The following is a 22,325-nucleotide window of genomic DNA, read 5'->3' as shown; positions in this document are numbered from 1 at the left end:
ATTTCGGAACAGTTGTTTTGATATGCTGCAAGTACAAGAAAGAATGTATATGGCAGAATGATTTTAAGGAATGCCGATGGTAGGGAGGTAACTGAATCAGTCGAAATAGTAGAATTACTGAGTGAACAGTTTGCAAGAGTATATCATCCAGGCAGTGATATTGCAGGAATGAGGGATGGCCTATACGGGAATTGATGTGATTGAAATGGAGGTGAATAGCATATTACAGAACCTTAATGTGAATACATCTGTGGGATTTGATGGTATACCAGCTTGAGTCTTACGTGAAGTGGCAAAGAAATTGTTAGTGCCCTTGCCCATATTGTTCAATCTAAGTCTCAGTCCCAAGGGGGTGGAAAGTGGGGAAAATAGTTCAGTTGCACAAAGGAGGCTCCAAGACTGATGTGGCAAATTTCTGACAGATCAGCATATCAGGAGTCGTCATCAAAGTATCGGAGAAGTTGGTCAAGAGCAAAATACAAGAATGGATAGATGGAAATGGGATACTGCATGTAGGGAGGGGGATAGCGTGGTTTTGTGAAGGGTAGATCATACCTAAGTAACTTGCTCATGTTTTATAATACAGTGATGGCTGAGCTGGATAAACATAATGGGTTTACAGTGATGCTACTGGACTTTGAAAAAGGCCTTTGACAGGATACCGCATGCAATTCTAATCAGTAAACTGGAGCACATGTTAATGGATATAGGGTTGGTGAGATGGATAAGAGGGTGGTTGATGGAAAGATATCAGAGAGTAGTTTATTCAGGAGTAGAGTTCAAAAGAAGGCCTGTGACTAGTGGCATGCCACAGGGTTCTGTTTTTGTAACCCTGCTATTTAATTTCATTAACAATATAGGAAAGGATCTGAGAGGACCTCTTCAGTTATTTGTCAATGATGCAAAGTTGGGTAGAGCAATAGTTAATACAGATGTCAAAATTTTGCAGGATGATTTGGATAGATTGGCAGACTGGGCAAATGAGAATTGGTGTCAGTTTAACGTTGTGAAGTGTAAGGTTATGCATTTTGAGGCGAAAAGATTATATCGGTGATATACCACATCGGTGGAACTGTTCTCCAGGAAATTGACAAGGCCAGAGACTTGGGAGTGTTAGTGGATAGGGAGTTAAAGTTTAGGGGATATGTAGCAAAAGTGGCTAAAGCAGCTCATCAGATCACTTGGTTGCTGAAGAATACTTTCATGAGCAGAGACAAGCAGGTTATTGTTCCTCTTTATCTAGCCATGATAAGACTCCACTTGACTACTGCACGCAGATTGGGGTGCCCAAGGTTTCTTGGTGATGGGGAGGAGTTGGAGAGGATCCAGAGATGAGTCACCAAGATGGTAGCAGGTCTATGGAATAAACCTTATGAGAATAGGTTGAAGATTTGTGGGTTACAGAAACTGGTCGATATTCGTGACCTTTTACTCTTGAAGATATTAACACTGCTCTAATGGATATGAAACCAGGCAAGGCTCCAGGTTTCGATGGAATTCATTCTGATTTCCTGTTGAAGACAGGCCAAAAAGCTCGACAGTGGTTGGCTTGCTTTTTCTCTGGCATCCTCCTGACTGGCAGACTTCCAAAAGAGTTTAAGAGGGCAAAAATTATCCCCATCTTAAAACCAGGAAAAACCAACAACAAACCAGAAAACTACCGACCAATTGCCCTGCTTAGCTCCTGTTATAAGCTCCTGGAAAGGCTCCTCAATAGAATTGCCCCTAAGATAATAGAACAAGTCCCAGTGGAATAGGCTGGATTCAGACATAAATGAAGCTGCTGTGATCAGGTTTTGTCACTCACCACACATATAGAGGCAGGCTACCAACAATGCCTGAAAACAACTGTATCTTTTGTAGATACATATATTTTCATACAGCTTATGATACAGCCTGGAAGCATGGCTAAGTCTGCAAGTTGCTCCGTGCAGTCCCATGCAGAACAATAGCAAAACTAATCGACAACATGCTAAGCAACCACCTGTTCCAAGTGTGTATGGATGAGAACAAAAGTAATCAAAGAACACTGGATAATGGATTACCACAAGGGTCAGTTCTGGCTCTCCTCCCTTTTAACTTATACATCGCAGATTTGCCTAATACAGCCTCCAAGAAGTTTTGCTACGCTGATGACATTGCTCTAGACACCAGACACACCAATTTTACTACAATCTAACAAACGACTTTGCAGTCCTTGATGAATACTTCAGCAAATGGAGATACCAAATCCTAGCAAAACACAAGTTTCATGTTTCCACCTGAACAATAACCAGGCTAACAAAGAACTCATGGTCTACTTCAACCACAAACTGCTATGCCCATAATATCTTGGCGTCATTCTGAAATAGAATCTATCTTTTAAACCACATCTCATTAACACACCATCCAAGCTAAAAACAAGAAACAATATACTGCAAAAATTATGTGGAACAACTTGGGGTGCCTCAGTAACAACGCTTTGCTGAACTGTTCTTGGCTTCGTTTACTCTGCAGCCGAATACTGCCCACCCATATTGCTGAACAGTGCCCATGTGTATTGGTTGATGCTCAGCTTAACACCACTATGCACCTTATTTTTGGAACTAAAATCAACCCCAACCTACTGGCTCCCAGTGCCAGTGCAACATCCCACTTCCACACATCTGCAGGCACCCTCCAATCTTAACAGCAAAAAATCTTGCAGAGACAAGTTTCAACATGAAGGAGAAGTGGAAAGAGTCCTGGTGTAACACTTCAACAGGGGTCTTCCATGAATTAATGGACCCAACTCAAATGCCTTCGGGTTTTGACCTATCTCAGAAAACTTGGTCTACCCTTAACTGAATCTGCACCAATCGTGGCAGATGTGCAGATCACCTTTACAAATGGGGCATGATTGCCTCACCCAGGTGCGACTTGTGGATCACCCTGCCAGACAATTAATCATATTACAGCAGAATGTGTCCAATGTGCATGCAGTGGAAACCTGTCAGACTTCATCCATGCAGTTGACTGGAGTAGCCTATTCTTGAGTGTCTCTTTTATGACTGTATTATGTCTTATTATTGTTCATATGTCTATTACTATGTCCATATATATTAAGGATTAATGTAATGTTTTAAGATATATTATAACATTTTAAGATGTATTATGTAATGTTTTAAGATAAAAAATATAAAGAATTAATATAAAATTTCATGTGTGAGCCATACGCTAAATAAATAAAATAATAACTGTTTGTTAATTGAGAACCTAAATACAAAATGATACATTTGTTACTGTATGCTTGTTGGAACAATGCTAGTTGTTGTCGCGTTCTGTGGCTTACGGGTGTTATGTCCGAGGCAGTTAAATTTTTGATAAAGGCAGACCATACTTGATGTAAAATCAAATGTGACAACAACTAGCATTGTTCCAACAAGCATACAGTAATGAATGTATCATTTTGTATTCGGATTCTCAATTAATGAACAGTTATGAGGTTAAAAAAGACATCTAATTGACTGTTTAATTTGGTTTGTGTTCAACTTTTATACATCATTACCCCTGATGATGTAAGTCTTACGACAAACGAAACTTGTTGGGTTTTTACTCTTTTATTTTTATTATTTAATAAACATGTTGTCTCAATACCGAAAACTATCTCCGGAACTGCTTACCCACAGAAGCCTTCGCTTACTTCTTGAAGTTGCCCATAATAATAAATAATAATAATGGAATTTGGTTCCATTCTTCCTGCAAAATATGATCCCAACTATGCCAGTGATATTGCAGGTGGAAAATATGATCGAACATTGCAGAACCAATTGGAGATAACATCTTGTTTGTGGCTTGTGTACACCTATGATTTCTGCCATTTTGGTTATGATCATAACTTTTTGGAGGTCACTGAGGTCTGACATTTTGCACACTAACTGCACAATGGCAAATTCAACATTGACTATGCCAATGCTGTGTGATAACCATTGCTTTTTTTTTCTGGCAGTACGCAACAGTATGCAGTAACAGCACCTTTTTTCTTAATTTTTTAAAAATTTGCGATTTATTGACAGCAAAATGTATTATAAATATTCCGGTAGATGGCACTGTGTTCACGAATTTAATTTTCAGTTTTTGATTACTCATAAGTTGGTATCTTGCTTTCCTGTTTCATAGATTGGTATGCAACCGGAAACAGGAAGTTGTGTTCACTTCTGATTGCTTCCAATATCAGTTTGAGTTCTATATTCACTCTGCAACAGGCAGGTGTTCATGTGAGTTTTGAATTAATCTAAGTTAAATCAATGCAATCATTGTTCAACATGAGTAAAATAAGTAGTTACTTTATGCCAATGAATAAAAAAAGGAAGGCTGAAGAAGCAGAAATTGTTGAATCTATTTGTGATCCTGTAAAACAGAAAACTACCATCGAAAATACACTTGGTGAAGAGTATCACGAAACCAAGACCGAAGATCCAAGTGGTCAAAAGGAAGCAGATTCTGATAATGATTGGCCCGAATGTTGGACGCTTTTGCAGAAAAATGACTTCTGCAAGAGAAACGACTGATTGTATGTCAAGAATAAAATGTTGGGCTGTAAAGTGTCTTGATGTCAGAAGTCTTGCCGTTGATAAACACATGGGAACAAAAATTTCAGTGGAGTGGTCAAATGGTAAAATCAGTCATTTTGGAGAATCTCGCAAACAACAGTTAATGTCATTAAGAAAAAAGTTTTATGATCATAAGGAGAGTGCAGCGCACAAAGCGTGCCAAAAAATAAAATCTGAAGCAAAAAATGAAACATTAGAGAAAGTTTTCCTAAATACTTTGTCTCATAATAAAGACGTAACAGGAAAAGTGTTTCGAACCGCTTACAAAGCTGCGAGGAGAAATCAATCATTTAACAACTTTGAAGACGAAATAAATTTACAGGAACTTAATGGCCTAGACATGGGATATATTCTTCATTCTGCAAATGCTGGCATTAACATTGTGAGCCATATTGTAAATGAAATGAGAAAAACATTAATAAACAATATATAGTGAATTCCAAGAACAAAATATCGTTACTTATTGATGAATCAACAACTGTGAGTAACACAACAACATTGATTGTTATTATTCGTGTAATTCTTCCTGAACTTTTGGCTCCTGTGAGTCTTTTCCTAGATTTGATCGAATTGTCAGATGTAACTGTTAGAGAAATTCTAAACTCTTTAATTAGTCATCTTTAGTGTTTAGGTAAAACACTAAAGAAGACAGCAGAAGAAGCAAAACAGATCACTTTCTTTATGAGGGCCTTTTAAGAAAAATAACATCATTTGTGTCTTATGTGTGATGCTCTCCAAGAACTTAGTGAACTAAGTCGAGATTTACAAGAGAGAAATATTGACTTGTACAAAGCAGACAGGAAGATAAAGAATATAGTTCAACTTTTTGAAGAAAGAAATGAAAATTCTGGTCTGTACTACAGTATTTCTCTTCAAAGTCAGAAGAACATGAAGTTCAAAAGGATTGAGCTCCACAAAAATGAAAAACACAGTCCTGCAATACGTTCATCTGCTTTCTATAAACGTCTGAAAGAAGCTGTTGGAAAGCGTCTGCTTGAAGGAGATATGCTGATTTGCCTGAATGTGCTAAGATTTTAGATTCCAAGTATTGGCCAAAAAATCCTGGGAAGCATCTGACATTTGGTGAAGCTGAAATTAAAAAGTTAGCTCGCAAATTTCACTTGAATGAAAGAGAAGCAGTTCGTGGTTTCCGTGAATATCTTCAAGAAAATAAAGTCCCTGACATATTACTTCCTCTAAAGCACACTTTGGGCACAATTGCAATATCTTAAAGTGAATGTGAAAGGGACTTCTCTCAGATGAATCTTATAGTGACTTCATCTAGGTCATCTCTGCTTGTACGGACAACTTCTGCACTGATGTTCATCAGGATAGTAGGGCCTCCTCTTACTCAGTTCAACCCTAGCAAATATGTGGCTGCTCCAAGGTCATCATTCTGCAGTTGATACCAACAGCAAGACGCGATCTAGAGATGACGAGGGTATATCGGAGGATATGTTAAAAGTGTGGAAGTTGCTGTAATAACATCTTCATGGTGAGTACCGGCACCTTTTTTTTCCAGAAAAAAAGCACTTGTGATAACCAATATCATACTGCACTCTATTATATACCTTACATTGCAGATGATGTTGTCTCTGTGATTGTTGTGCATTTAGTATGCCAAATGTCAGACCTCAGTGACCTCCAAAAAAGGTATGATCATCGGAATGTGGCTTGCAGGAGTTGCCATAACCAAAATGGCAGAAATCATAGGTGTATCACAACCCACAGTATCGAAGATTATGACAAGTTGTCTCCCAGTTTTGATCACATTTTCCACCTTGCAACATTACTGGCACAATTGGGACATATTTTGCAGGAAGAATAGTCCCAAATTTCATTATCTTATGTTTATTAGTCTGTTTCACATTGAATTCATGGTGTTCTAACAACCAGAGGTGGACCTACAGCTTATTAATAAAAAAAATTCTCCAAAAAAATTGTACGTGTTTCCACTATTTTAATAAGCCCCTGTATACTGTGGGTGCACCAAGAAACAGATAATTTGGAAAGTTTGCTATAGAGATTGGTACTTTTTCAAGCCACTCAGGCCTTTCGTTGGCATCATGGTGACCTTATATACTGAGCAACAAAAATGGCTGCAAAGATGACAATAGCAATGTGTATGATCTAATAACTAAAAACTTTGTTTACCATTTTGATTATTTCATCAAAGCCAAATTGGCATCATCATTATAGGAAAAATATACCAGTGTACAGATACATGCACTCAGACACAACACAAGGTAAGAAAAACTAAATCAGGATCAAGCACCTAACTATAACTATACTATAACTATACTAAGAAGGCAGCTTGCTTCTTTTAGAATTGTAGGCTCACTTTGCTTTTCCTTCTATACTTCATTTTTTGTATCCACATTTCTCTTGCACATATATATCTTGAATGTTTCACATAATATCCATGTTGTCTATGATGAGACTATTATGATTTTGGTGAAATATTCAAAATAGTAATTATTTTTTCAATTTCATTCATGTTGTTCCTGTTTCCTCACATACCAACTTGAGTTAATCAGTATTTGTAGTGTGTGTAGCTCAGTGGAAATGGCGTGTGCATCCACAGTACTAGGCTGCCCAAAGATGGCAACCTAAGTTCAGTTCTAGTTGCGGACTAAAGGAACTTTTTCAGGTGCTGAAGTGAGGTGTTGAGGAGTAGTTGATATGAATGATTTGACTGGTTACAAGATGAATGTAAGGAGGGATGCTATGATGCTGTTAAGGGAGTGAAAGATAACAGTGTGGTAGGTAAGGTAGTCAGCATGTTGCCAGGTATGATAATGATGATTTGAGAAGGCGAGCAAAGATTATGAATTCTATGGTAGCAGAGTTGTACGAGGAGAAAGGAGTTCATTTTGTGAATGTGTGGAATGAGTATGAGGGGTAGATAGAGCTGTAGAAAAGAGATGGACTACATTTGAATGGATTTGGTGTGAGTCATTTGAAAAAACTGTAGCTGCAAGAGAGAATGACTGAAGTGAATGTAAGACCTGAGGAAGCAAGAGGTGGTGTGGAAGAACAGGAAAGTAGGGTAGGCTAGTTTGTGAATGGAGAAGTGAGTGGCATGAGTGAAGAGAATGTGAAAAGGTACACAGAGTGGACAGGGAAACAGGGAAGGGGATCAAGGGGGGGGGCACTATGTGAAAAGTGCAGATGATGGTTTCATGAGTAGATGTGTGAGTGTGCAAGAAAGAATTAAGATAGTCAAGAATGTGGGAGTGACATTTAGGTCTGGGGAGGGGCGTAATATAAGTGATGATAGATAGCAATGAACGGGAAGTGTGGAAAAGTCATATCCCAGAAGTGAGGTTAGCGGTACTTGTTCTAGAAACAGAAATGAGCTAGTGTGTATGTTTACAAATGTTTAGAAGTGTTTGAAAAAAGGGGAATGAAATTGTAGCATTGATAGAATTCATTCACCCAAAAATTGTTGATACAAGTGAGACATGCTTGAACAAGGATGACATTCTGACAGGAATAGGGATGGAGGGATATGTAGTCTTTTGTGAAGATAGACAAAGCAAAAAAGGGAGGAGGAGTGTTATCGATGATGGCAGAGGAGTTGGGCCAAACTAGGGTGGAAATGCAAGGAGGAAATACTGACAGTGTTTTTGAAGCAATGGTGTGAAGTGGAGGTGAACCAGACGATATATTTAGTAGGGTGTTGCTATAGACCTGGTACTGTGGAAGGCAATGAGTAGGAAATGTTTAGACAAATTGGTCTGTCTAAAAAGGGTGATCATTATGAGTGATTTCAATCATGGTAATATAGAGTGGAATGAAGTGACAGCATCAGGAAGCAAAGAGAATGAATTTCTTGAGTTTTTCAGGGATAACTACCTTAAGCAGTTTGTAACAGAGGCGACATGTGGATCGCAGATCTTGGATTTGATTATCTCATCAGAAGATATTGTAAATGGGGTATCACCTCTTCCTCCAGTGAAAGTGACCATGAAGTGATCACTTGGGTGGTGGCCAGCCATATCAGGACTTTTGCTAGAAAAGGTTATTATATGTGGAGCTATAGAGCAGGTGATTATAGCAAGCTCAGGAGGCAGCTTGCAGTAATATCATGGAATGAGGAATTGCATGAGGCCCCATGTGGATCGCAGATCTTGGATTTGATTATCTCATCAGAAGATGTTGTAAATGGGAAGGAAATCCATTCTGCTTGATCTCTACTCAAGAAGTATCTGGCAAAGGCTATGACTAAAGAGGTGAAGCATGCAATCTGGAAGAAAAAGGCATTGTGGAGGCGACACAAAATGAGTGGAGATAACCAGTTACATGAGTAATACAAAGAGCAAGCAAGGAAGGTGACTTAGTAAGAGTAGCAAAAGTGTGGCATTAACAGAAATTAGCAAATGATGCTAAAAAAAAATCCTAAAATAAAGTATTCCCATCTTGTGATTGAAACAATGCAGAACTTGAGAGAAGTGGAAACTGGGGAGGAACTAATGACGGTGAGTGAGTGAGTGAGCAGGAGGTATTGAGGAATTGAGTAACCTTGATGTCAACAAGGCCATGGGAATTGATGTTATATCGCATTGAATTATAGGCCAATCTGCTTGTTTGGAGTTGTGGCAAGGTGTTGGAGAAGCTAGTGAGGACAAGGATTCAGAACTGGGTTGACAGTAGAGACTTCTCTTTAATGGACAGCATAGGTTTGCTAAAGGAAGATTGTGTTTTAGCAATCTGTTTACTTAACAAGCTGACGAATACATTAAACAAGGTGGGGGGGGGAGTGCATGTACAGTAGTATATTTAGATTTTGCAAAAGCTTTCAGTAGATTACTACATGACAAACTAGTAGTTAAATTGGAATAGATGGGGTTGGATAGTAGATTAGTATGTTGGATTGGAGATTGACCGTCTGATAGGTATCAACAGGTTGTGTATGGGGTAGTGATATCCTAGAAGAGGAAAGTCATTAGTGGCTTGTCCCTGGGGTCTGTGTTTGGGGTCATTGTTGTTTTAATTTGTATATAAATTACATTGGAAAGCGCTTAAATGGCAATAACAGTTGTTTGCAGATGATGGCAAGTCTGGGGGGGGGGGTTATGAGAAGTAAAGCTGATGTTGTAGCTTTGCATGAGGATGCAAATACACTGTTAGAATGGGTGAGTGTGTGGGGATGTCAGTTTAATGTTGCAAAGTGTAAGGTTTTAAAATTTGGGACACAGAGTGTCCCAAATTGATGGATACAGACTTTAAATTTCATGAAGCAGATTATCGGAATGATATGGAGAACACTAATGTCTAAAAGTAAGGATGTTTTGATTCTGTTGTATCAGATTTGGTCTGTACAGATTACTCTGCACAGACCAAATCTGTGCAGAGTAATCTGTACTGACCAAATCTGTGCAGAGTAATCGTATGGATTACTCTGCACAGATTTGGTCACCAGGTTTTCAAAAGGATGATGAGATGTTGGAGAGAGTTCAGATATGAATGACTAAGTTGATTTTTGGTCTCTAGAATGTGGAATATGAGATAATGCAAATTACAGAGCTTAGTGGACAGAAAGAGGGTGAGACATGATTAAGATGTATAAGTTGGTAAGTGGTAATTACCAGATTAACGTGGATGAGGTTTTTCATATAATATCTGGAGACAGGGCAAGAACAGGACACCATCCCTGGAAGCTGTATAAGATGGGGGTGAAGAGTATTTTTTTTTTACATGGAAAGTGGTGGGTGATTGGAATGCATTATCATCATCAACAGACCTCCATGATGATAATAATAAGCTTGCATATAAGACTTAATATTTGTCCTTTAATTTGTAAAGTAATACGTGGAAATAATGTAGTATCTTTGTACTTTTTCATGGCAAACTTATTATAGTTTTACATATACCTGTGTGCATATGCAGAAACTAATTTTATAGCATAGTGCATAGATGGCGAACATATGGCACCCGAGAATTTTGCTGGCACGGCAACGATTTACAAGTGATATCCTTTTATAAGCTTATAAATTATTCAACTTTTTTTAATTATTATGATACGTACAAGTTAAATTTTGTTTTACACGAGAGAGCAGCTATGAAGACTTGCATATGATTGGTGCGGTATTAACAAAAGATCACGCGACCCAAAGACAAAGGCAACCGCCAATTGTTGAGTTGAAATGCTAATTCTCTTCAACCGAATTCCATAACAGCTGAAACTGTCATAACAACATTCACTATATATTTCTTAGTTTTAACACATTCATGACGGTGTCGTTTATCTTTCCAATGGAATTTCTCATTACCGGCGGGCTCAACTCACAAAGTTTCAACCCTTGGTTGAATTTTATTCCTGCTTGTTTGTATTTGAGCTGGCAGGCAAACTCACACACACATTATATGTACAGTGACCATATTTTTTTGAAGAAAATAAAGGTCAAATCAGAAATTGTTTCATAATAAATAAATAAATAAAACAGGTTGTGTTTATTTGTTTCACCAAAACTAAAAAGCTTTATAACGTTTATTGTAAAATATAAGCATATACATAGCATTTTAAACAATCATATTATTACTTTTAAAAAAATAATTTTGATACTTTTCACAAGAATGAACTTTTTTTTAATAAATCAGGTTTGTGTTTTAAAAATTCATAAAACTGTATACAATTCTATCAAAGTTCCATTTGGTATAAATTCATGCTTTCAATGTTTTGATTTTTAATTGTTTTCTTTTCATTGGTCCACATATTTTTCACTAATGAAAATACTCGTTCAGTGGAGGCATTAGATCCAGGGAGACATAAGCAAAAGTCAACGATTTTTAAAATGTTTTTAAAAGATACGTGTTTATCTGCGAAATATTTAAAAATTTCAACCCACCTACATTGGCAGGACTCATCATTTTGTCGCCATTCATGCGGTTAGTAGTTGGAAGGGGACCAATCATTCGATGCTGTTGGCACACTCTCCCTCGATGAGTCTTTGGACTCCCTGGAGGTGTCAAATAATAATAATAATAATAAATAGTTCGCCGTCATTTATGTTTAAGTTCTAGTGACTGGAAGTGAACAAAACACTTTCCTCGATTTTCGCCTGCAGAAGGATTTCTCATAGTAGGACCCATTCAAATACTTTCATTTCCATGAAAAAGCTGTCCCAGTTATTTAAACAATCACTGTTGGTTTGGTAAAATTTATGAATTGCATCTTTAAATATGTTGGCATCAATATTCAATTTACTATTTCAATTCACAAAGTAAAGGACAAAATGGCCATTTTAGAAAAAAAAAAATCTAAAGAACAGAGCAGCGAAATAAAAGACTGTCCTCTTAAATAAAGGACGTATGGTCACAGTAATTATATGGCATGTTTCAATTCATGGTAGAATTTTATTTGAAGTTAGCCTTTGTGATCTGTCATAATGACATCGAGAATTTCAAATGCAATAAAACAAACACTTATTTCATATAATTGAAAAATTGGACAATAGATTTTAGTTAGATACTGTGTTTAAGTGCAACATATGATTTTGCTTGAGTCTATACAGCATAGTTTCTGTGGGAGGGGGACAATAATAGTGCAATTATTGACAGCTGGAATAAAAACGACACTAATTAATGAATCGCACTATTTGTTGAGAAATATATTACACAGACTGCAAAAGCCTCTGCACCTTATTCAGCGATACAATAAAACTACTTGTTTTTCTTTCATCTGCAGTATAATGGCTGTTGGGGAGGGCGCGTTGTTACCACGGGGGAGCGAGTTACTATCGCCTCGACGTGAACATGTTTAAATATTTTTCGTGTGTGAGGTAATATGCAAAACTTTTTGATGTTTTTACTTTTTTCATAAAGTAAAATCAGGGGTGCGAGTTATAAGCGAGGGCAAGTTATATTCGAGTAAATATGGTAAGCATTTCGCCAACAAGTTGACATCCTTCTGTTGCTTCCCCTGCTTAGCTGACTTCTATGGTAAGATACAATGCAGAAATATTTTTCTCACTACCGTTTTTTTTTTTTTTAAACCAACATCATTAAAATCTATTTAATAATGCAATAATAAATTCTACACTGAATAATATTATAAATTTATATATAAATAAATATTGTAAATAGAATAAAATATCATTTATAAAATTATAGTTCGCCCACCAATTAGAGATCCTTCGACACTTCTGCGCATATCAGAAAAAGGAGAATCCATTCTGATAATAATAAGGGTAATCAGTCCGTATTGTGGAATGAGTTGTTTATTGTTACAGGTCGGAAAATTAACTTCTCTTTTATGATTATTGTAGTTAACTGTGTTGCTTGTATAACAGTTGGAAAATTTTACCTATAAAGCACATGATTTTGCGTGTCAGCGACCAATTCGTACGTCCTTCATAATTATTTCTCCCCTTCAGCATGAATCGACTATTCTTGGTAAGACGCCAAGCAGAGACCTACAAACGGTGGGCGAACAATATAAATAATTATTTATAAAATATTATATAAAATTTATTAGAAAATTAATTAATTTTCTATTAAATTTTCCCCTACTAAAAACTGCCCGGCACGTCAGCAACTCTATATATAAACTTTTGGTATGGGCACATAAAAAGGTTTGCCACTACTAGCATAGTGCATCCTTGGATATTTCATCTTTAATTTGTGATGCATTTTTCTATATTCCTCAACAGTTTTCTATACTATTACATAGAAATTACTTGCATTATGATCAATTGTCAGTTATAATAATTTTTTGGTCAGGATAGGCAAGTTACTTCAGCTATAAATTAAAAAAAAAAAAAAAAAAATTATGCAGCTCATCTGTACCAAACTTGAATCAGCCACCCAAGTGGTTGTATGAGGATACTAGGCCTTAAGGATGACAGGCCCAGAGTATTTTGAATAGAAGTACCTCCAATTATTGGTCTTAAAATGTGGTCATCTTGATGTTTCTTGCTTTGGGCATTATTTAGGTCTAAGATCAGATCTGTAACTCAATAAATTGAACTGGGAAATTTGAACAAAAATTGGATGGAATATTGCAAATCGTAATGATAATCTTAATCAGATGTTTTCAAGATTTACAATATTTATAGGACATCATAGTTTGTTGTATTCCCTGCATGGGAGGTACACTGCATCTGATAGGAGTTTTACATAGTTCCTATTCGGACAAGGCCAAGTTGACCATGCTTAAGTAGATATAGCATTTTTATTTTTCCTCTGATATTTACAAACACGATACATAAAATATCTTTTCATATGGATGGATGAAACGAAACAAACAAAAAAAAAAACTGGTGGTTTTTAAACTTAGGACTTGCAAATGGACAGAAAGTATTCAGTATTAATTACAGTATCTTTCATTTCTTCAGTACCAGCTATTTTGGACAATTTGCCTTATAGTTTTCCTCAAAATAGCTTATCAGTATTGAAATTCAGTGTTAATTTCATGTATTTTTCTTCTTGTTTAACATTTTATCTAATCATAGTAAAATTCAATAGCCTTTTGTATTTGAAAAATATTACATGAATATCTTATTCCTTTTATTTGGACATAGTCATAAAGTTTTAAAATTAAAACTTTATATTATATGTAATAAGGATAATATAATGTGAATAATTTACCAAATATTATGCCAAATATTTATATGATATGATATATGTGTGATACTGTAGGATAAGAAAAAATTTGCTGATTTTTTTTTCTAATCTACTAGAGTTGGCAACAAATGAAAATAATACATCAGAGGACTGGACTGTGATACTAGATATATGTGATAAAGCAGTCAACTATGTTGATGGGCCAAAGTTTGTTTTGAGGGCAATTATAAAAAGACTCTCTAATCCAGTACCTCATGTTGCTATGCAAGCATTAACTGTGAGTTTCTTGTTTATTTTCCCCATTATGTGGCTACAAATAGAATAAATAAATAAAAAACACTTGATTTTTACATGCTCTCACATTTCCTTAAACTGTCAAACTACTTTATCAAAATAATGATATTAGTTTTTATCTAGTTTTAAATCTCTTAAAATTTAAATTAAAAAAAAGTTGATTGCTTATCACCTAAGTAATTTTGATGCTTCTAAAATTGATTATTAGTTTTTCATTATCAGTTTTTTAAAAGCTTTTTATACTATATGACTGTATAGTCTGTGCATAAAAAATAGACTATTAACCATTGGTGATAATCAACATTACTAGAAATACAATTTTATTAATACAGACCAGTATTTTACAATAAAAACATTTATTCAAACCTACCAGTTTCGCCAGCAAACTGTCTGGCTTTTTCAAGGCATTACGGAGATATGAAAGTTAGTAAATGCAAATTAAAAGGAACATAAAAACCCCATATATGGGGCACCTAAAATACATAAACAGGATATACCTCTCCTTCCAATAGTTGATGGAAGATCATCACCAACCTACCTTTTGGCAAAGCATCTTGCAAACTTATTAAATAATAAAATAAGATCAACAGAATCCTATATCAAGAATAGTCAACATTTTGTAAATAAACTCCAAGCCATTAAGATTGCACCAACTGACATGCTCGCCAGCCTAGATGTTGTATCCCTTTTCACCAATGTTCCAGTAGAAGAGGTAATAAACATCATCCAAGACCTCTTTCCTCTAGACATCACACAGATGTTTAGACACTGCCTTCAATCTAATTTCTTCAAGGTTAACAACACCATATACCAACAATTAGAAGGCCTAGCAATGGGAAGCCCACTATCACCATCTTGTGCAGACCTTTTCATGGAAAAACTTGAAAAAGAAATTCTCTCTGCAATCTCTCCGAGACCATCTACATGGTGAAGATATGTGGATGATATATTCATCATATGGCAAGACAGCTTAGAAACCTAAAATCGTTTGTGGATAAAATCAACTGCATTTTTTAGATATCTTGATAAAAAAAACAACCTAACAGTGTCAAATTATCCATTTACAGAAAGCCCACAGATACTGGAAGATATCTTCACTATACTTCAAACCATCACAAGTCACACAAACTGAGTATTATCCACATGTTGAAACATAGAGCCAAAAAGTTTATATCAGAAGAGGAGGATACACAGAATGAACTCTCACTAATAGCCAACACATTATCACAAAATGGATATCCTCAAAACATCATCAAAAAATATCTATACAATGACAACCCCAGACAAGAAGAATCCCACCGTCAGCACATTTCTACTGTAGTGATACCTTTCATCAAGTCAATTTCTTATCAAATAGCAAGAATAAGAATACTAAGAGCCCACAACATCAGAGTGGTCTTCAAACCAACCACCAACATCAGACAAGTTTTAGGATCTCCAAAAGATAAAGTTCCGTTCTACAAATATCCAGGAGTATATTACATTCCCTGCTCCTGTGGTCTTGCCTACATCGGACAAACTTCACGAAGTTTAGAAATTAGACAAAAAGAACATGTTGGTGATGTAAACCACAACAGAAGCATCTCTTCCGGCTTCCGTGCCATATCTCGATGACGACTACAGGCATCGTGTATTTAAGGAAGCCACAATAGTACTAATAACCGGCGGAAACCTCAACAGAAATCAGGGTGTAATTCTAAACAGTTCGTGGAAAAACTTGATCCTCTCTTTCAATCAATCTGAACTACAGCTAGCCAGTAATCACATTACAAGTCTACAACAAACACGCATGCGTGATAATGAATAAGAACAATAGTCATCTCCGTCACGCGAAACGTGTAACCATAGATACTAGTTTGGTTTACAACGTTTTTTATGTTCCTTTTAATTTGCATTTACTAACTTTCATATCTCCGTAATGCCTTGAAAAAGCCAGACAGTTTGCTGGCGAAACTGGTAGGTTTGAATAAATGTTTTTATTGTAAAATACTGGTCTGTATTAATAAAATTGTATTTCTATTATAAAACGACCAAAAATGTATAATTTAATCAACATTACTATTATTCAGTAACCTTCATGGAGTCAACATTCTCATCATTTATTTATTTATTTATTTATTTTTTTTACAAGGTTGACAGGAAATGAAAATAATGTATCAAAGAACAAGACTGTTCTCTAAACAGTTAAAATGTGTCAAAATTCCATATTTAACATAAATCTCTTGCCCAATGATTATCTGTTTATTTATTGCATACTATATGGAAAGGCCCATTACATTAATAATGACAGTTTAAAGGACATAATAAAGTATTAAGCAGATTTATTTAAACATATTAAGAAATTAACTACAAATATTAACTCTTATTGCTTAAGAATAAGCAGATGATTTATTATCTTAGAATCATCTGCTTATTCTTATGGTGAGACTTTGTTAACAGAGAATGATGTACTCATGGATATAGAATATGATGATTATAGCATCTTTTGAAAAGACAGAAAAGATTAAAGAGGTGGGTATTACTGATGATTTCAAAAGAATTGTCCTCTAAATGTGGAACTTGAAAGCAGTAATAATAATAAAGTTGAGGGCATTTGTTGTGAGGTTCAGGTAAACACAAATTTTAAATATTTAGTGACGTGTTGTTACAGGCCATGAAATGCAGAGGGAGATGATTCTAAAATGTTCAGACAGATGAGTGACAGGAGGGCAATAATAATGGGTGACTTTAACTATGGAAGCATTGACTACAAGCAGGAAATAATGTGAGTAAGGAGATTGAATTCCTTGAGGTACTTAAGGACAACTATCTTATGCAAAATGTAGTTGAAGCTATATATATAATACACGTGTTAGTTAATAATATCATCTCATACAGTGATAATGGATGTCACTACGATGCCACCAATTGTGAGAGTGATCATGTGGTTTTGACATAGGAGTACTTTGGCAGGTACAAACTTCACAGAAGAAGAGAGACTCTGATAAATTAAGGAAACAGATAGGTGATGTGGCATGTCAGGTAAGGGGAGAGAAATCAGCTTTGCCTGGACTTGGTCTAGAATCAGTTACTTATGCCATTGTCAGAATCTATTCCTAAGGTTAGGAGGATGAATAAAGTGGAGGTGAAATGGATGGAATCATGGATTTATGCAGGAACTTCTTAGGAAAAGGATGTTATGGAGTAGATATAAAGAACCGGGTACCTCCACAGCATGAGGAGTATAAAATGCAGGCTAGGTATGTGACGGGTGTAGTAGGGAAAGATAAATTGGCACAAAAGATTGGCTGAAGCAGTAAAATAAAAGCCTAGAGAAATCTCCATTTTTGTTGTCAGTAGAAGTGAATATGAAGGCTGGCTTCAGTTGCTGGCAGTGGAACACTGGTCATATCTGCTGACGATATAGTGGAAGTGTTCATTGAACTCTGGTATGGTCCCTAGGGAGTGGAAGTTAGGCAAAGTGGTTCCTTTGCATAAGGGTGGCTCTAAAACTGCGGTAGTTAATTACAGACCAATCGCCATCTCAGGAGTAGTGGTAAAAGTATTGGAAAAGTTGGTTAAAGACACAATTGGAGAATGGGTGGATCAGGATATGATACTCTATAGAGGCCAACATGGTTTTGTTAAAGGTAGATCCTGCCTTAGCAATCTATTAACTTTTCATAATAGAATGACATCTGAGTTGGACAAAGGAACTGGCTACACAGTGATATTTCTGGATTTTACTAAGGCTTTTGACAGGATACCCCGTAGAACACTGTTATGCAAATTGGAGCAGATGGGAATGGATACTAAATTGGTGATATGGATAGGAGAATGGCTCAGGGAGAGATACCAGTATGGTGGAGCCGAGTCCAGAATGAGGCAGGTGACCAGTTGGTGTGCCTCAGGGCTCTGTGCTTGGGCCATTGTTGTTTAATTTGTATATAAATGATATAGGAAATAGCTTTAAGGGAGATATTCAGTTGTTTGCTGATGATGCAAAGTTGGGTAGAGCAATAAAAAATCAAGCTGATGTTGAAAGTTTGCAGGATGATTTAAATAAGCTGGTAAAATGGGTAAAAGATAATGGATGTCAGTTCAATGTGGAAAAGTGTAAAGTCATTCATTTTGGGATTAAAAGATTACCAGCTGTGTACTACATTGATGGAAAGGTACTCCAAGACATTGATGAGGCTAGGGACTTAGGGGTGTTGGTAGATAGGGAGATGAAGTTCAGAGGACACATTGCTAAAGTGTCCAAGATTGCACATAGGATTATTTGGTTGTTGAGGAACACACTGACATCCAGAGATAAAGAGGTTATTATTCCCCTTTATAAAGCGTTGATACCTCCACATTTGGATTACTGTGCTCAGGTCTGGTCACCTGGATTCCTTGGAGATGAGGAGGCTGTGGAGAGGGTTCAGAGAAGAGTGACCAAGGTGAGTGATGTAAAAAATGCTCTCTACATTGATAGATTGAGAGCTTGTGGATTGCAGAGATTGGTTGATAGGCGAAGAAGAGGGGATATGATAGAAACATCTAAATTACTGAAAGGTTTTTACAGGATTGATGCAGGGGAAATGTTTCAGCTGTGTGATAGTGATGGAAGAACAAGAGGTCATCCCTGGAAATTAAAGAAGAGTGTGGTTAACAAAGGTGTCAGAACAAGGTTTTTTGCCTGGAGGGTGGTGAATGAGTGGAATTCATTGCCTGACTTAGTTGTGAGCTCTTCGTCTGTAAATTAATTCAAGAAAAGATATGACAGATATTGTTTTGCTAATTTGGGTCTCCCACGATGAGTCTACTGACTCCACGGAGATACCCATAATAATAATATTTCATGAAGTGGGGAAGGATGCCCGTGACTCAGTTGTTCAACAGAAGTCTAGAAGAAGGAACAGTCCCAGAAAAGTCAAAAGAAGGAAAAAATAGTGCCAGTGCATAAGGAAGAATTAAAGTTAGTAGTGTCAAACTGTGGTCTAGTGTGTATATCAAGCATGATGTTGAAGGTATTAGAGATACTGGTTAGAGACAGAATACAAACTTACACTGATGAGAATGGAAATCTTTCTAGAGCAGCATGGGTTTGTTAAGGAGAGGTCACGCTTCAGTAACTTGGTTACATTTTATAATAGAGCGACTGTACTCTTTTTCAGGTTATCTTGGAAGTAAAGAAATATACTACGGTCTGTACTGCTTCTGAAGGTAGTGGGATATTAGTTCGCTGTTACTATGGCAACAGTGAAGCGCATCACATTTGTAATTCTTGTGGAAAGGCTTAGACTTGGTTATACATGCTTACTAAATAGCTTAAGGAAATTACCACGTACAATAGAATATACATTAAAATAAATGGTGCCCCTAGCGGCAATGTAGGTATTCTTGGCCGTTTGGGCTGAAGGTCTTCTGATGTAGGTTTCCCAAATTTGAGGCAGTCTCATGCAACCAAATTTGTTGAGGTTTGGATTGTTTCTTATGGCTAAGGCTGATTCCATGAATAGCCTTTCATGTTTGAATTTACTACGGTGTATTATCGTGGCTTTCTTCCACCGTATTCTATGGCGGGTATCCAGAGCATGGTCTGCAAGACCAGAACGGCTATATTGGTGAAACCGGATGTAGTCCTTGTGTTCTGAAATTCTGATATTAGCTGTCCTGCCTATTTGGCCAAAGTAGTACAGCTGCAAGGGACCTGGTATACACCTGGTACACTTTCTCACGTGGCCACAACTTCGGCATTGCGCCCAGAAGAATACCTGCTGAAGGCATTATGATACAAATTGAACGTGGGATACGACACCTTCCAAATCACGTTGCCAACGATATCAGACCGGATTGGCTTGTGTTCTGACCAAAGTAAAACCACCAAAAACCAACATGCCCAATAAGGAATTCAAAGCTCTGCAAGAATTAAAGAAAAACAAGGAAATAATAATCGCCAAAGCAGATAAAGGGAACACTACAGTATTGCTTAACCAAACGGATTACACAGGTAAGCTTAATGATCTATTGTTAGATTGGGCTACTTACCTCCCTGTCGAGTACAATCCCACCAACTCACAAATTAGAAAAATCCACAGGCTCCTTAAGAAGGTCACTTCTTGGCCTATAGAAGTCACTAACAAATTAAAACCGTTTAACTCCATACCCTCCCCCCATATATATGGATTCCCAAAAATACATAAAGAAAATGTGCCATTACGTCCCATAGTGGATGGCATTGATTCTCCCACATACGAACTAGCTTAACATTTGGCCAAAGCTCTCACACACTATACTGGCAACACACCATCACACATAAAAAATCTCAGCCCACTTCAATGCCAGCATAAAAAATCTTACACTCCAACACACTGACTTAATGGTCAGTTTTGATGTCTCCTCCTTATTCACAAATGTCCCACTCAAAGAATCCTTAGAGCTAATCCAAGCTAAATTACCTCCTGATATCACAGCCCTATTTCAGTTTACAATGAACTCAGGCAATTTTGTTTGGCAAGGAAAATTCTACAAACAATTAGAGGGGACAGCCATGGTTTCTCCACTCTCCCCACCCTTGGCCAACTTTTATATGGAGACTTTTGAAGAGAAAGCCTTAAACTCTGCCCCACAAAAACCAACTGTTTGGCTTCACTATGTAGATGATGTATTCGCTATTTGGCCACATGGCTCCGATGCACTCCTCTCCTTCTTAACACACTTAAACAACCAACACCTCACAATCAATTTCACCCTGGAAGAGGAAAAAAACAACTGCATTCCTTTCTTGGACACACTAGTCACCCACCAGCCTGATGGAACCTTGGTTTTCTCAGTTTATAGAAAACCCACCCACACCGGCAGATACATCCACCAACAATTCTCCCCTCCCTCCCTCACAACAATATGGAGTCATTAAGACACTACACAACACAGCTAAACTTATCTGTTCAAATGGCAATGCCCTAACCACAGAATTAAACCACATTCTCAACACTTTCTAAGCCAATGGCTATCCCCCAAAAAATCCAAATAATATTGAAACCAATACCCCTCCCCTCACTCCCTTCACAACAAGGATTACTCTAAATCCATCACCATTTCCTATATCCGAGGCAAAATCATCATCATCAAATTCCTGACCATGTACCCTCAAGGGGTGTACAGGATATGATAGTACTACATGAAAAAAATTACATCATTATTAATTTCCTATCTACAATTTTTCTCCAAATCAGTCTGTTACTTGTCAAGACTCCAACATTATCAGATCTTATATTTCTATCATCTAAAGCACTTTGTACTGTATCAATCCACCTATATCTTGGTCTTCCTCCGGGTCGTTTTGCTGCCAACCTGGCAGAGAACACTTGTTTTGCTAATCTTTTCTCGCCCATTCTGTTTAAGTGACCATACCACCTGAGATTAGGTCTGCTAACGCATTCCTGGATGCTGACAATGTCAAGTTCTTTCCTAATATCCTTGTTTTTAATATGATACTGCCATTGATGCCATCTGTTCACGCCTATAATCTTTCTCAGGACTCTCATATCTGTGTAATTCTCACATGCAGTTTTATTTCCCTTTTTATATATGGGTACTATGAGAGCTCTACTCCAATCATTGGGAATTCGTCCCTCTGTCCAGGCTTTCTGAACTATGCAGTGCAGCCACTGTAAGACTCTTATACCACCATATTTCAGCATTTCTGGTCGAATATCATCTACTCCTGCTGCCTTTCCACATTTCAAGCCTTTGATGGCTTTTTCTACTTCAAGTATGGATATGTATTCCTGACTGCATGCCTGGCCAGTGTTTTTTACCACTGTGCTGTCATCACTGCTTGTTTCATTTAGCAGTTTTTCAAAGTAATTACTCAATACTTCAAGGATATATTTTTCTCCCGTTTTCATGTCACCTTTATCATCT

General features: G+C 36.9%; 1 protein-coding gene across 1 annotated transcript in view; it reads left to right on the top strand.

Annotated features, from left to right (window-relative positions):
* Window positions 1-22,325, top strand: part of LOC150107048 (signal transducing adapter molecule 2-like) — a 387,379-nt gene that overhangs the window by 15,574 nt on the left and 349,480 nt on the right. The window contains exon 2 of the mRNA XM_090392915.1: window positions 14,255-14,415. Coding sequence (XP_090249041.1) covers window positions 14,255-14,415 — 161 coding nt within the window. The remainder of the gene's footprint in view (window positions 1-14,254; window positions 14,416-22,325) is intronic.

The sequence above is a fragment of the Typopeltis vanoorti genome, chromosome 5, assembly GCF_054136105.1.
Source record: "Typopeltis vanoorti isolate ZY-2024b chromosome 5, IOZ_Tvanoo_1.0, whole genome shotgun sequence".
Classification (NCBI taxonomy): domain Eukaryota; kingdom Metazoa; phylum Arthropoda; class Arachnida; order Uropygi; family Thelyphonidae; genus Typopeltis; species Typopeltis vanoorti.
The sequence above is the reverse complement of the archived record's forward strand: the minus strand, read 5'-3'. Positions and strand labels throughout refer to the sequence as shown.